This window comes from Rhinolophus ferrumequinum, chromosome 23 (genome assembly GCF_004115265.2).
Source record: "Rhinolophus ferrumequinum isolate MPI-CBG mRhiFer1 chromosome 23, mRhiFer1_v1.p, whole genome shotgun sequence".
Lineage (NCBI taxonomy): Eukaryota > Metazoa > Chordata > Mammalia > Chiroptera > Rhinolophidae > Rhinolophus > Rhinolophus ferrumequinum.
In genome coordinates, this window is record NC_046306.1 from 25,698,464 (window position 1) to 25,712,036 (window position 13,573).

Genomic DNA, 13,573 nt, shown 5'->3' on the forward strand with positions numbered 1-13,573 from the left:
CCTCTCTCTGGGCTGGGCAGAAGGTTCCTCCTCATCCAAATCGAATTGGCAACTATTGCCAAGCCTAAAATGCACCACCTGCAGATAGCTCTTCATAGGCTAGGCGCTATAATACCACGCAGTGCCCTAGCCTCCTAAAACAATGAGTTGAGCCAAACTGTTTCCTGGCCCATCTTTGAAGAATTGAGCATTCTCAGAGCCCTGGAGGACAAAAACACCACTAGCCTCTGGTATCCACTGAAAGTTTATTTCTTTAGGGTTTTATCCCAATCCGTCATTTAAAAACCAAGTAACACACACCTGGGGGGTAGGGGCTGGTAACTGCACCTCCCTCCTACTCACCATGGACAGCAGTGGGAAAGAGGGAGGAGGCAGGTGGCCAAAACAAGACAGCAGCAGCAGTAATGGGGACTCCGACATCACAGAGCCAGCTCCCTTTTCTCCCAGGTTCTGGCTGCAGCTCCTATGGCTTGCAGTGGAGAGTGGGTTGAACCCACCCCAGGTCCTTCCCCTTCCCCCTCAGATAGCCTCCTTGGGGGCTCAACCCATTTCTTCCGGCAGGAGACTGAGGCACACGGAGAGGAGGAAGTGGGAAGACGAGGGTGCAGGAGAGGCAGGGAGATGGCACAAATGAAGGCAGAGGTGAGGTGTGAGTGACACCGTGGCTTAGAGGCCCCTGGGCAATCCCCCACACCCACCCCGGGGAGGGACCACGAAGCCACACCATCACACAGCATTTGGAGAGATGAGGTGGAGATTAAGGCTGAGGGGTCCCGAGGGGGGCCGGGGCGTGGGCCTCAGTCGAAGCCATGCCAGTCGCTGTGCTCCGAGTCGTATTCTAGCTCAGCACCCACGCACTTGACACCATCCAGCAGCATGGGTGTGCCATGGTGCCGGTCTGCAAGGCAAGATACAAGTCAGTATGCCAGGCTGGACCCCTGGTCCCACCCACTCCAAGGGGACCCCTCCACCTTCCCTCTGAGTTCTACTAAGGGGTAGAGAAAAGGACCCACCAAGGAGGCAGGAACCCCAGCCAGGGCAAGGATCCCTTTTTCAGACTGGAGGAAGGCAGAAACCCCTTTGGGCCAACCTGGCACCTCCCTCCTCTAGCCAGATGCATGCTTAATGCTCACCCATGACTCGTGCCTGCACCACCACACGCACACAGGTGCCGGCACCACCTTCACAGGCGAGCAGCATTTCCTCCTTGAGGACGCCTTCCTTGTGTGCTGTGTACTCACACTTGATGCTGTAACCTGTCCAGGCAATCAGCACCTCCATGGCCTCCTGCCCCCATCCCCCAGCACTCACCACCCACCACCAAGACTGGCTGCCTCCTCCAAAGGAGCAAGGATGGTCCAGGACCCATCTCCTCCAGGGCTGGGGCACAGGCCTAGGAAACTTCCCATTCTTCAGTGAGCCCCACATGCCTCCAGCCTGCAGGCTGCCCCCATTATGACTCCGAGGGTCAAACTCAGGCTTCTAGGAGCACGGCCCGCTAATCCCCCAAAACGGCAGGCAAGGAGAGGGGGTGATGGGGAAAGGGGGGTGGGCAGGGCAGGCCTTGAGCATATCAAGCAAGAGGCAAAAGTCTGAGGGGGTTTGCTCAGTTCACTTAAGGGCAATGTCATGAAGAGGAGGTTGGGGGACATGAAACAAGCTGGGGCTTCAGCACATGGCGGAACTGATACCCCATCCTCTGAAAGGTGTGGGGGATGAAGTCAGCAGGGTAGGGAGAGGCAAAGCCCAAAGCCCAGGACTGGTGGGTATGAGGAAGCCACCTAGAGTTCCTGAAGCTCTGGCAGGTTTTCTTTCTTGAGGGACCGGAGGGAGGGAGGGCTGGAGGTCCAGACCCAGTTCCTCTGGCTCTCATCATCCCACGGAGGAAACTACCAGGCGATGGGCAGACATAGGCCTACAATATGAGCCAATGGACTTCGGTCCAGGAAATGACGCCTGTGGTATGGAACCTACCAAGTTGCCACACTGCAAGCCCATGTAGAGGCACCATGTCTCCAACTGCTGAGCTGCCCGTCCGCCCTAAATGGTGGGAAGGGAGCATCCCATGCTCTTGCTCCCACTCACACCCAGGCCCTGCTGGAGGAGGGCAGGCCTCCAGTACCCGGAGCAGAGGACGCACCTTCTGGGACAGGCATGACACTGAGGAGCTTGAGGTGCAGGCTGGGAACAGGTGCCTCTTTGATGTCCTTGCTCAGCCTGTGCACCGAGGGCAGAGTGAAGGTAATCTCATACCTGTGCAGGATCTTCAGAAAGCCAACCTGCAGCAGAAAGAGTCGGGGAAGGAGGCGCCTTCACGTACAGCCTCGCCCTGGGCCTGCCCAGGTTGTGCCACCTATGATCCTGTGGGCCTCGGCACCTGTTTCCTTGGGGATCCCAAGGGGGCCTAACTCCCCCCACCACTCCAGCTGCTTCACACTCCCAGGCCCTTCCCCTGAGGACTGCATCCCCTCAGCTCAGCCAGCACATTTCCTCAGCATCTGTCTCATGGGGCCCACAGTTCTTCAGTGGCCCATTTTATAGACAAGCAAATGGAAGCCAGGAAATGACCAGCTTGAGGCCTCTTGACCACTCCTGCCACGAGTGGCAGACAGCAAGGCACTAGCCACTGCCCAAAGGGGAGGCTAGAAGTCCCACACCCTGCCCCCACCACGACCAGCACCTCCCCAGAGCCAACAGCCCGGAGTCGGGGACACTGGTTCTCGTCAGTCATGTGGAGACATGGGCCAACACAGATTGCACAGGATGAAGGATGGGATAGAGTTAGAAACACAGACCTTAGACCAGCTGTGTCAGTCCAGAGCTGGCCCAAGGCCTGGCACCAGCCATTGAACCCAGGCTCCTGCCTGCCCTACTGGCCTCTGAACCTGGATGCCTGCCTGCCCACTCAAAGGCTCACTGTGTCCAACGGTGCTGACTCGGGGTCAAAGCAATTTCTGTTGTTCATACACAGTGCTTGGCAACCGACACCTTCTGGGATAGATGCCATACTTGGAAACGCCAGTTGTGTGAAGGGTCACAAGCCAGGGTGGTTGTTGAGCAGGTAACTGACCAGAGTGGCTGACCAGGAGGCCCGGGTGCATACTGTACCCACAGCTCACGTGCACATACTTCCCTGCTCAGTTTCAGGGACTGGACGGCCCTGTCCCTGGGGGCCAGTTGGATTGACTGAACAGAGCAGTTAGCCTTTCAATGGGATCAGGCTGATGTCACTGCATGATAAAGTTCAGTCTGTGTGGCTCCCACTGCAGGTGGAGGGTACATCTCTCAAGAGAGCTTTTTGGCTGGACCTGCCAATGGTGACCCTGGGACTCGGCTGCACTCCTTGCAGAATTTTCCAGGGGAAATAATCAGAGATGTGCAAAAAATACTCATCATTGCCCTGCCCTATTTATAACAGTGAAAAATAGAAACAGCCGTGACACCAGGAATAGGGAACCAGCTAAATCAATGACGATACATATAATGGAACACGAAGCCATTGTAAAATCTCATGGAAAATTATTTACTGACAGAGGCAGGAGATGGTTCATAACAAAAGCAAGCAAAAAAACAGTGTTACATTTTGATGCCAGCTTGTTTTTGGAAACAAAGCTTAAAAAAAGAAAAGAAAAGAAAGCCAGAATGACACACATCAAAATATTAACCGTGGTTATTTCTGGATAGTATGAATGTGGGTATTTTTTAATTTCTTTACAGTTTTCTCTATCTTCCAAATTTTCTCTAATAGACATGGATGGATTTTGCAATGGGAAGGAAGGGAGAGGGAGCTATTTTCTTAAAATTTGGTGCATTCTGTTTACTCCTTTGGGGAAGTTACCAGCTGTAGCAGGAACAAGGATTTTCGAGTTAGGCAGAAATGGGTCTGAAACTGGGCCCCTCCTCAGAGTGGTCTCAATGGACCAGATCCCACCCCCACCTCCCTCACCCCTATATCCCTGCTCATCTCTGGAACCCTGGCGTATTGTCCAACCTGAGTGCCTCACTCCCTGTCTCCCCCAATCCATTCCCTACAGAGACACCCTTGTGTCCCTCCTGCGTGAATATGGGATCCAACAGTGTCCTTCTTGGCAGCTGGAGAAGCCCTTCTGGAGGGTGTGTGAGGTGTCACTAATAGGTGAGGGCGATGCCTCACCAAGCAGAAAACATGGGGTGAATCAGCCAGAAGTCTGACAAAGAAGGTAAATAAAGTCACACCTTGTTATCAGTATAATTAGCCTCACACCTGTGTGACATACATACAGGCTTCCATTTCATTCATTCTTGCGCCAATTCTATGGGGTGTGAATTGTCTTCATTTCAGAGAATAGGAAGCTGACGTGACCTGCCCAAGGACACAGAGCCAACCAGCAGACCTGGCCTGTGGCACCACAGCCTTAGCACCCACCTTCCAATGCTATTGTTGGGGTGATGCTGATAACAACAGCTCTGCTCTGCTCTGCTCTGTTACTGCTTCAGTAACATTCTAAATGCACTCATCTCATTGCAATCTCACCACCTCCCACTTTACAGATGGGGAAACCAAGGCCCAGGGAGGGATAAAGACATGCCTATGAAGCAGCTTAGAGGAAATGGAACAGACAGGCCCAGGAAGCCAGTCAGGGCTGAGGAGGAGGTGGAGGGAGGAAGGCTGATGATGGGGGGAGGTGTGCACATACCTTGACCAGAAAGCTGCTGTCACTCTCCTGGGTGACCATGACGACTGAGTCATGGAGCTTCTCATCAAAGTGGACATGGCTCTGGGAGCCTTCTGCATCATGGCCTGCCGCAAAGCGGATACTCCGGACTCTGGGCTTGTTGCCTAGGAAGAGTGGGAGAGGGCTCCAGAGGCTGCAGGCTTCCTCTACCACCAGGAAATAACTCCCTCTTATTGTCTCTCCACCCCCTGCAACTGCCCTTGACATTACTCAGCACCCACTGGCGAGGCTCCTTTCGGGGCAAGGACACATCCTACTGGACACAGGATCATAAGGCTTGAGGCCCAGGCCTCCCACAAAAAATACTCACCCTGAGAATGGGTGTCGGGGGGAGTCAGGGATTAGCTAATATGACCCCTCACTTAGAGGGGATAAGGCTGCCACCAGAGACAGGAAGAGACAGTCCGCCAGACTCTCACCCAGGCCCAGGTGGGCAGGATTCAGCCCAGCCTCAGGATCCCTGCCCAGGGCTGTCCTCTACAGGACCAAGCTCCCCATCTCTGTACCTTCTCTTCCAAATATGTCTGTACCTAAGGCCCCGCCTGGCCCTCCTGATGACCCCAACCTGGTAGGAGTTGGGGGCACGGACAGGAATGGGCTCTATGGGACCTGCCTGGGGGCGGGAAAAACAAAGGGGGCCAAAACCCACACTGAGCCCACCCACCTAGGAGAAGCTGCAGCTGTCCTTAACTCATCACTGATCACTGGCACGAAGGATGGAAGAACCCAGTGGAGCCTCCTGGACCCTTCCCAGAGATGCCTTTCCCTCCTCTGCTTACCCCCCACAAGGCTCTTAGCTGTCCCCTCAGGGAGGTTAGGTTCTCCAAAGCCAAGAGGATGGGGGTTGAGACAGGCAGAGTATCAGAAGCTGGGCTGAGGGCCTAGGCTGGGGGAGGTCCATCTTGCCAAGAGCACGACCCCAGTGAGGACCCCCACAACCCCTAGGCCTCCCAAGAGCCCTGCTCGGAGTCCTTTTGGTTGGAGGGCCTGGGCTAGCCCTGTCCTGAGACCTTGGACACTCAGTGGAAGCCCAGGGAGCCAGCCTGGCACTTCCACGTTCCCTGCTACGCCCCCCGACCTGACCCTCAAATCTCACCAGGCCTCCCTCGCCTAAAACTCTCCATGAGTCCTTCTGAACTCTGAATGAAACCCAAATTTCTTTCCACAGCCTGCTGTGGCGCTACCCACCTTGCCAATTTCAGTGCTCACCCAAGCCCTTCGTGCACCCCAGTCCCCAAGTGGAACATGAAGGCTGAAACATGGGGACACAGGGCACACACCTCCATAGATCAGCACACCACAGAGCCAGCAGAGGTCCCCAGGTTCACTGCTAGGGCTTGGGTGTGCCCCAGGACCTGGCACAAACACTGGTGCAATTACTGATGTAATTTGTACTCACAATCAGACACACACACACACACACACACACACACACAGCCAATGCAGGCCCCACATGCACCAACACCTCTCCCACCAGAGCCCGCTGGAAGACCCTGCAAACCCCACCGGCCAGGAAGGCACTCACCCTTGTTGGCTGCAGCCATGGACGCCCTCCCTGCCACGGGGTGAGACACGCAGTTACTGCCGGACCCCGCCTCTCAAACTCAGCAGTCTCCCATGCTCCAAGGACACCAGCAGGAGCCTGAAGAGTGGGGAGTGGGGAGGCATGGGTCAGGGCCACCCATGGCCTGAGAGCAGAGATCGCCCTTTAGGAAGGACCCAAACCCCTGCTGCTCTCGGCAGCCCAAGTGGTGCCTGTGTCCTCTAGCACAGGGGGCTTCTACCTCCACTGCTCTACCCACACCCCACATTCACCAAGAGCCCTTACCCCTGCCTGACACCCTGTTGACCCAGGACCTGGCCAGCACGCGCTGAGCTGCAGCGTCTGGGTGTCAAAGTGCCACAACAAGACTCATGTGTCCAGCCCACCTGAGGCTGGGGGAAGGGCAGTCTGGAAAGGAGGTGACCTCATTGGCACCTTCCAGGAGCCAGTTCTGGAGTTGGCGACCCCAAGGGCTGTACCCCCATGCATCCAGAGGCCACATTATTAAGGTCACACCCAGTACTGCTGAGTTCAGGTCAAAGTCAACTGTATGCTCGGAGGGGAGCAAGAATGGAGGCCCAAACGTAAGATAACATGTCCTTGGAGCTTTCTTCCCGGTGAGAGATTAGTCAGGGCGATACGCAGGACAGGCACTTGTGGAGGGGTTGTTCCCCCAGCTCAGCTCCCCAAGAGCTAGCTGGCAGCCTCAGGGCAGGGGCAGTGGAAGGCGCCCCCAGGAAGCCTGTGTGAGCAGTTTGACCCCCAGTGAGCTGAGCTGGGACCATCTCAGCATCAAAAAGAATAATGAGTGCAACTGACGGAAACAGATGGAATACATAAAATTGGAGCATTCGCAGAGATTAGAAAAAAAGAGAAAGTAAAACAAACAAACCCAAGCCCTCATTTGTCACTACTGACAGTAGCAATGCCCTAACTCTTTACTCTGAAAATTGGCAATAAGGAGAAATAATTCAGCCTGTCTCCCAGCCTTCCCTGAAATGAAATTGCCCTGGTGGTTAAAAGAAAGCTCTTCCGTTACAGAAGAATTCTCGCTATTAAATAACAAAGGAATGACCAAATGCCAAGTAATTCTGCAACTCCTAAAGAACTCATTGGCTGGAGGTAATGAGTCAGTGGATGCTAAACCAGGAGCGAAAGGTTGACAGAAGTGGATGCTCACAGATGCCCAAGTTCCACGGACAGATGACCTAGGTTCTTAAGGGGAATGACACAGTTTGCAATGGAAGAACGTGACACCAGCCAGTCAGGCATCCATCACTCGACCCTCACTCACAGTGGAACCTGACACACTGATGTCTCCTGGTGTGAGGCAGCACCGAGTCACAGCACCACTAACCAGGGCACAGCATCTGCCCAACACGTCTAACCTGGATCTGATCAAGTGCCTCGCTCCAACTTCTGGCTTACTGAAAACACAGAGGTGAGAGGAACAAATTAAATGATTCCACGAGAAAAAGCAATGAGACAAACCCAGGAAGCAGGATATTCTGTAGGACAATAGCAAGGGTTTTTGTTTGTTTGTTTGTTTTTTCCAAACTGCAAAAGGAAAAATAAAGGGGAGGTTGTTGTAGATGGGGGGATGGGCAAAAAACAGGCTGTGGGGCTGCTGCCTGTTTTCTGTCGAGTTTTACTGGAACACAACAGCACTCATTTGCTTACGTTGTTTAAAACTGCTTTTGCACTAAAGCAAAACAAGTTTGAGTAGTTGCCACAGAGACCACATAGCCTGCAAAGTCTAAAATATTTACTACCTGGCCCTTCACAGAAAAAGTTTGCCAACCACTGTTCTAGATTAACACACAGAGACCAAGAAGGCAGGATATTCTGTGGGACAACTGACCTGGTTTATTCCACTACAGCAGTTACAAGAAGAAAAATAAATGGGGTAGGGGGTTTCTAATTATCTATAAAAAATACACTTGGGAGAGAATTGGGAAGTGTGAATGGGACTGGATCTTAAATGACATTAAGAAATAAGAGCTGATCTTGGTTTGTGAGCTAAGGGAATTGTATTCTGTAGAGAAATATGTCCTATTTTTCAGAGATACAGACTGAAGTATTTAGAGATGATGACCCATGAATGACCTTGGCTAGTCTAAGGAATGAGGAAGAGAAACCACGGGGGTGGTGGCCCCACAGTCAGGGGCAAGGCCTGTGGGGGACATGACCCTGAGATCTTTCAGACGCTTTGCTGCCCTTGCTGCCCTGGGAGCCGGCCTCACCTTCCTCCCCACTTCCCAGTGTGAGAAGCACACCCAGGCCCAAGCCCTGCCTCATGGGCAGGGTGATGAGCTTGGGTGCCAGGAGCCCCCAGAAGCAGGCATTAGGAGACGCAGGGAAAGGCAAGGCCTGGGTCTTAGGAATACGAGAGCAGCCAGGGCAGGAACAGCCCCAGGCCAGGACACACACCCCTGCCGGCCCCCACCATTGGAAGCTAGCTCCCAGGCCCCACCTAGGGAGAGGAACTATGCCCCCACTCATCTCTGGTCAGGGCAGCTCTGGGGTCTACATCAGAAGGGCAGCGCCTTAGTCCTGGGATGCTCAGCTTGTCCCCAGGAGAGAGGCGTACGCCTACCCCGACCACTCCAGGCACCCTCTGAAGCTGTGGGCTCAGAGCATGTGAAAAATGGCCAAGTACAAGGGTACCAGGCCCTCTTCCTACTGATACAGGTTAGCTAGCATGTCCCTAGGTAGACAGGGAGGTCCCTGGTGGAATAAACAAGACAGCCATATCCTAAAATTCCAGGTTTTGAAATCACTCCTCACTCCAGGACATAATGTAACAAGGCCTTCAGGTTAATCATAAAATTCCCTTTGGCCTGACAAACGGAGCAGAGCTGATAAGAGTGGGTTACTTTGCTAATTCCTCCACGATGGCCAAGCAGAACAATCCTGGTAGACGAATTTCATTAGAAGGCGCCAGTTCCCTTCTTCAAACAGTTGCCCTTCCCCAGACAGACAAGGGAAGGGATAAAAGTAAGAGCTTTTGCCTCAGTCATGGGGCCCCCCCCACTCGGGACCCCCTCCCTCTCGGGAGCTCTGACTCTTTGCTTTCAATAAACTATTCTCTTTTTAAAACTCTTTGCCTCTCCTGGGTCTGTGTTTCCATTCTTCGGTCTCACGAGGCACGATCCCGGCCCACACCCAGAAACTGCCAGCAGCTCCAACATCATCTACATCATTTGGGGAATCAGAGGGAAAATATTCCTCTATCACTACCTGTCAGAGAGGCTGCTCCAGCCACAACTCTGCAGCCATGGGGGGACAACTGCCCAATGCCCACAAGGTACCCCATCTCCCAGGAAGCCCGGGTGAAACTTTTAACCAATGGCTGACGAGCAAAGGCTCCTGGGAAGTCTTCACAAAACACTCAGACCCAGTACATGCAGGGCCCCTCCCATCTTCCCCCACAACCCACAGTCTGTTGCCTGCTTGCTGTCGCCCAGGCTGTCCCCTCTGCCTGGAACAACCCCGTCCCCCATCCACACCTTGGCCTGGGTCTCAGCCACAGAGAACCTTTCTTAGGGATGCACAAACCCTACGCTACCCCTGCCCATGTCAGCATAGGCCTGAAAAATCTTTAAAGGGATCCCCTTTCTCACTTCTGGGATCATTTGATATCTATGTTCCTCACCTTACAAGGGCAGTGACTATTTTTGCCAAACCCTGTGTCCCCAGCACCCAGCCCAGCACCTGGCAGGGAGCACCTGTGTTCAGTTCATATTTATTAAATGAATGACCAAATTAAAGGGAGCCCAAGCAGGGGCCTTGGCGGGGGGGCCCCCTAGGCAGTTGTGGGAGCAGCTCTCTTGCCGGATGCTCTCAGGAAGAGCCCCACCCTACGCTCTTAGCTAACTCAGGGCCTGGAGGGCACACCCCTCCCCCAGTTCAGAGGGTGGCCTCCAACTAGGCATTCTTCTAGCCTTGCCACAATCAGCTGGTGACCTGCCCGTGCTGGCCTTGAGATGGAAAGCCCAGAGGGCAGGACCTGCATCTCAAGTTCAGCCCAGAGCTCAGAACAGAGCTAGCAGAGGGGAAGGCAAGTAACTTCAGGAGCCCAGAGGAGGCTGAAAAAAGCAAGCCTCATTTCTCCTGATAGTCACTATCCTCTGGAAGCCAGATTCTCACCCACATAATTCCTCATCAGAAACAAGAGGAGAAAGAGGGTATGGAGCCTCCTCCTGCTGCAGCGGTGTTCACAAGAACCACTAGGCCCCCTCGAAACCCAGGCCTCCTCCTGTGCCAGCCAAGTCCTGAGCCTGGCCCAAGCTGCAGTCTCCCAGAGCCGGCAGGGACATGATTAGGAGCATGGGCTCGAGTCCAACAGTCCTGGTTCAAATTCAGGCTGCACAGGCAAGTTACTTCACATCTCCGTGCCTCAGTTTCTTCATCTGTAACACAGGAATAGGCAGTGGCCTCTTCCTCAGAGGATTTGGTACAGCGGGTGCCTGCAGCTCTGTGACAACGCTCCCCACTCCACCCCCACCTTTGCAAAAGCAAACCCCCAAAGACCTGGTTTCTGAAGCAACAGCAATTTCAGGGCAGCACTGGCGAAGGGGCACTTCAGGCCAATCCTGGAACATCCAGGAATGGCTCTCAGGGTGGGCCCCCGGGACTTCGGCCTTCTCAGAATACAGCTCAAGGGTTGAGGGGCCTCCCTCCCCATTCTCTCCTCCTCATGCCTTCCTCCTCCCCCACTCCCATGCCAGCCAGGTCCCCAGGGATTGCCAGAGAGCAGATTGCTGGAAGCCTACTGTCCCCACACAAGGCAGATGTGAAGAATGTACATTCTGAGAAATGCCCCCTCCTCTCAAAAAAAAAATGATACCCCTCCTTAGATGGGCAGTCAACAGGTCAGGGATAGGACCATGGACCAGTCACAGGATGAGGAGAGCTGGAAAGCTGGAACAAGGGCCTTTGAAAGCCCCTTTGGCTCTGCTACTCACAGGGCAATTGGAGGAAACTTCTCTCTGGGGGACAGAGAGCTGCCAGCTCAGGTCCCTCTCAGTTTCAGAGAATGGCTGCTTCCGGGTTACCCTTCCCCGGGGCAGGAGTCAGCTTGGCGAAGTAGAGCCTCTGGCATGAAGAGCAGGCCCAGGGACATGACAAGTGGACAGACAGATGGACAGACGAAGGGTTATACAGGAACCCACAGTTCTCAGCCCCCTAGGTGCTAAATGCTACTGCAGGCTGTCCCATGCTGGTGCCCAAGGCTCCAGACTGGAGGGAGAGCCAAAATCAGTCTGTCCCTGTGTGGCAAGTAGAGCTCCAGAACCTGGAACCTTCTTACCCTCTACCCCATAGCTGCACCCCTACACCACCTCTCTGCTTCAGGGGCTGCCCCCAACTTCTTGGAGCCTCATTTTTCATTCATTCCCCAACCCCCATTCTCAACCTGTTCTGGGACTTTCTGAACCAGGAATTCCACAACCTTCTACCCTCCCCATATCCCCAGCCCAGGGTTCAGCCCTGGCTTAAGCACTCAGCCCATCAGAAGCAATGTCCAGCCTCTCAAAGGCTCAAGCTTGTAAAAAGAGTGCCCACTGAGGCCACACTGTTCTTCTGACTCCAGCAATAAGACTAGACAGACAGTGGGGAGCCCATATACCTAGAACAATGCCTGGAGAGGCAAGACCAGAGGTCAGGTGTGGCTGTGGCAGTTTCATATCAACTCAGTGTGGATGTGACTCCATTTCCTCCTCCCTCCAACAGGTCAAAGGTGCAAGGATAAGTAGGGGTTCTCTCTCTGTCACATATGGGTGGAGCAGGGGTGAACTGCACCCACACCATACCACACTTTCCTGTCTCCCCAAGAAGTGCTGCCCTCTGAGTCTGCCAGCATCCCCTCCCCACAAAGCCACACTCCAAAACCTAAGCTAGAAGGTGCTTAGACCCTCTAGCCTCCAGACTACCTGCCCCAACCAGGCCCTGCCCTACGCCTGTGACCCAGTGGTCCCAACAAGTAGAGACCAAGCAGGGTCCATGGGTGTCAGCTGCCCCTGACCTTCAGTTACCCAGACAGAGAAACGCCCTATCCCCACTTTCCAATACCAATATTCAAGAGGAAAGGCAACCCAATGTCTCCTTTCTCAGTCCAGCAGGGTCCCGCTCACTAACAAGAACAGTGCTCCAGAACCTAAATCGAATCCCTCCTGCAGTGTGACAAAAGGGAGGTGCGAGCCAAGTCCCCAGACGCACCCAGGCCTGGGTGTAGGACCCTGTATCCTCTCTCGCCTCCATTCCCGTGGGTGTGGCGGCCTCCATCCCCGCTCCATTCTCATCTTCTCCGAAAACAGATGCGGCTAGACGACCCCCTCACCCGCTCTTCCATCACACCTCTCCCTGGCTGCAAGGCAGCGGCTCTATACCTCAGAGATAACCCTGTGCCCTCCCCACCCTCACCTCTGTTGACGCAGTCTTTGGAGCCCGTACTCCCAGGCATCACCGCCCTCCTCCCTGAGGGTGCCGAGGCATGCCAGGTTCAGAGAGGCTACTCGTCCAAGGTCACACAGCGAAAGGTGGCAATAGCGGTGGGGGGGATGCTGACGACGCTGACCCCATTTACGCCCCCAGCCCTCACAGTGCCACACGTGCCCCCAACAGCGCCCCGCGGAAAGCACCCCAACTACACCACCTAACGGTCACCCGCGTCCCCGGGGCCTGACATCTCCCCAGCTCAGAGGCCAGGGGGCTCTCCCGGGCCCGGCCAGGACATTGGAGCCCACCCCCCTCGCCCCAGCCGGATGGGGTCTCATGCACAGACTGCCTAGGATAGAGGCTCGACTGAAAGGGGATCTCCGCGAGTCTGGAGGAACCGGGAGGTAGCGGGAGGAGCAGTCTCACCGTGCGTTGCGCACCCCGGGGAGGAGCCGAGACGACAGCGGCAGCAGAGGTGGCGATAGCGGCGGCAGCCGGGGGATCAACGCGGAACACGAGGAAGAAGCCCCACGCCGCCACCGCCCGCCTCACGGGCACGCCCCCGCCTCCTCCCATTGGTCGGCCAAGGGGGGTGGGCTAGGATGCTTCGAACCAATAAGCCGGCGCCAGAGAACTGCCAATGGGCGTGGCTCCACTGCGTCTCGTGCAGGGCCCTGCGGCTGCGCCTTGCAAGCCCTTGCTTATACTGAGCTCCGGGAGTTATCGCGATGAGGGCAGCAAGGCCACCCGAAGTACCCAGGGTATTGCTTGGAACAGAAGGGAGAAAGAGAAGGAGGAGCTCTTTAAATAGGCCCCGCCCGCGTTCCACCTTCAGCTGTGGAGTGTGCACCTCCCGTCTCTGCCTAAACTTGAAAGG

General features: G+C 54.9%; 1 protein-coding gene across 1 annotated transcript; it reads right to left on the reverse strand.

Moving 5' to 3' along the window:
• Nucleotides 1-232: 232 nt before the first annotated feature.
• ADISSP (adipose secreted signaling protein) lies at nt 233-13,279 on the reverse strand. Its single transcript, XM_033095500.1, has 6 exons — nt 13,123-13,279; nt 6,241-6,357; nt 4,677-4,819; nt 2,141-2,279; nt 1,134-1,256; nt 233-898 (listed from the first exon to the last, which is right to left on the reverse strand). Exons 2-6 carry the CDS (start codon nt 6,257-6,259, stop codon nt 798-800), a joined length of 525 nt encoding a protein of 174 aa, XP_032951391.1. The 5' UTR covers nt 6,260-6,357; nt 13,123-13,279; the 3' UTR covers nt 233-797.
• Nucleotides 13,280-13,573: the final 294 nt, after the last annotated feature.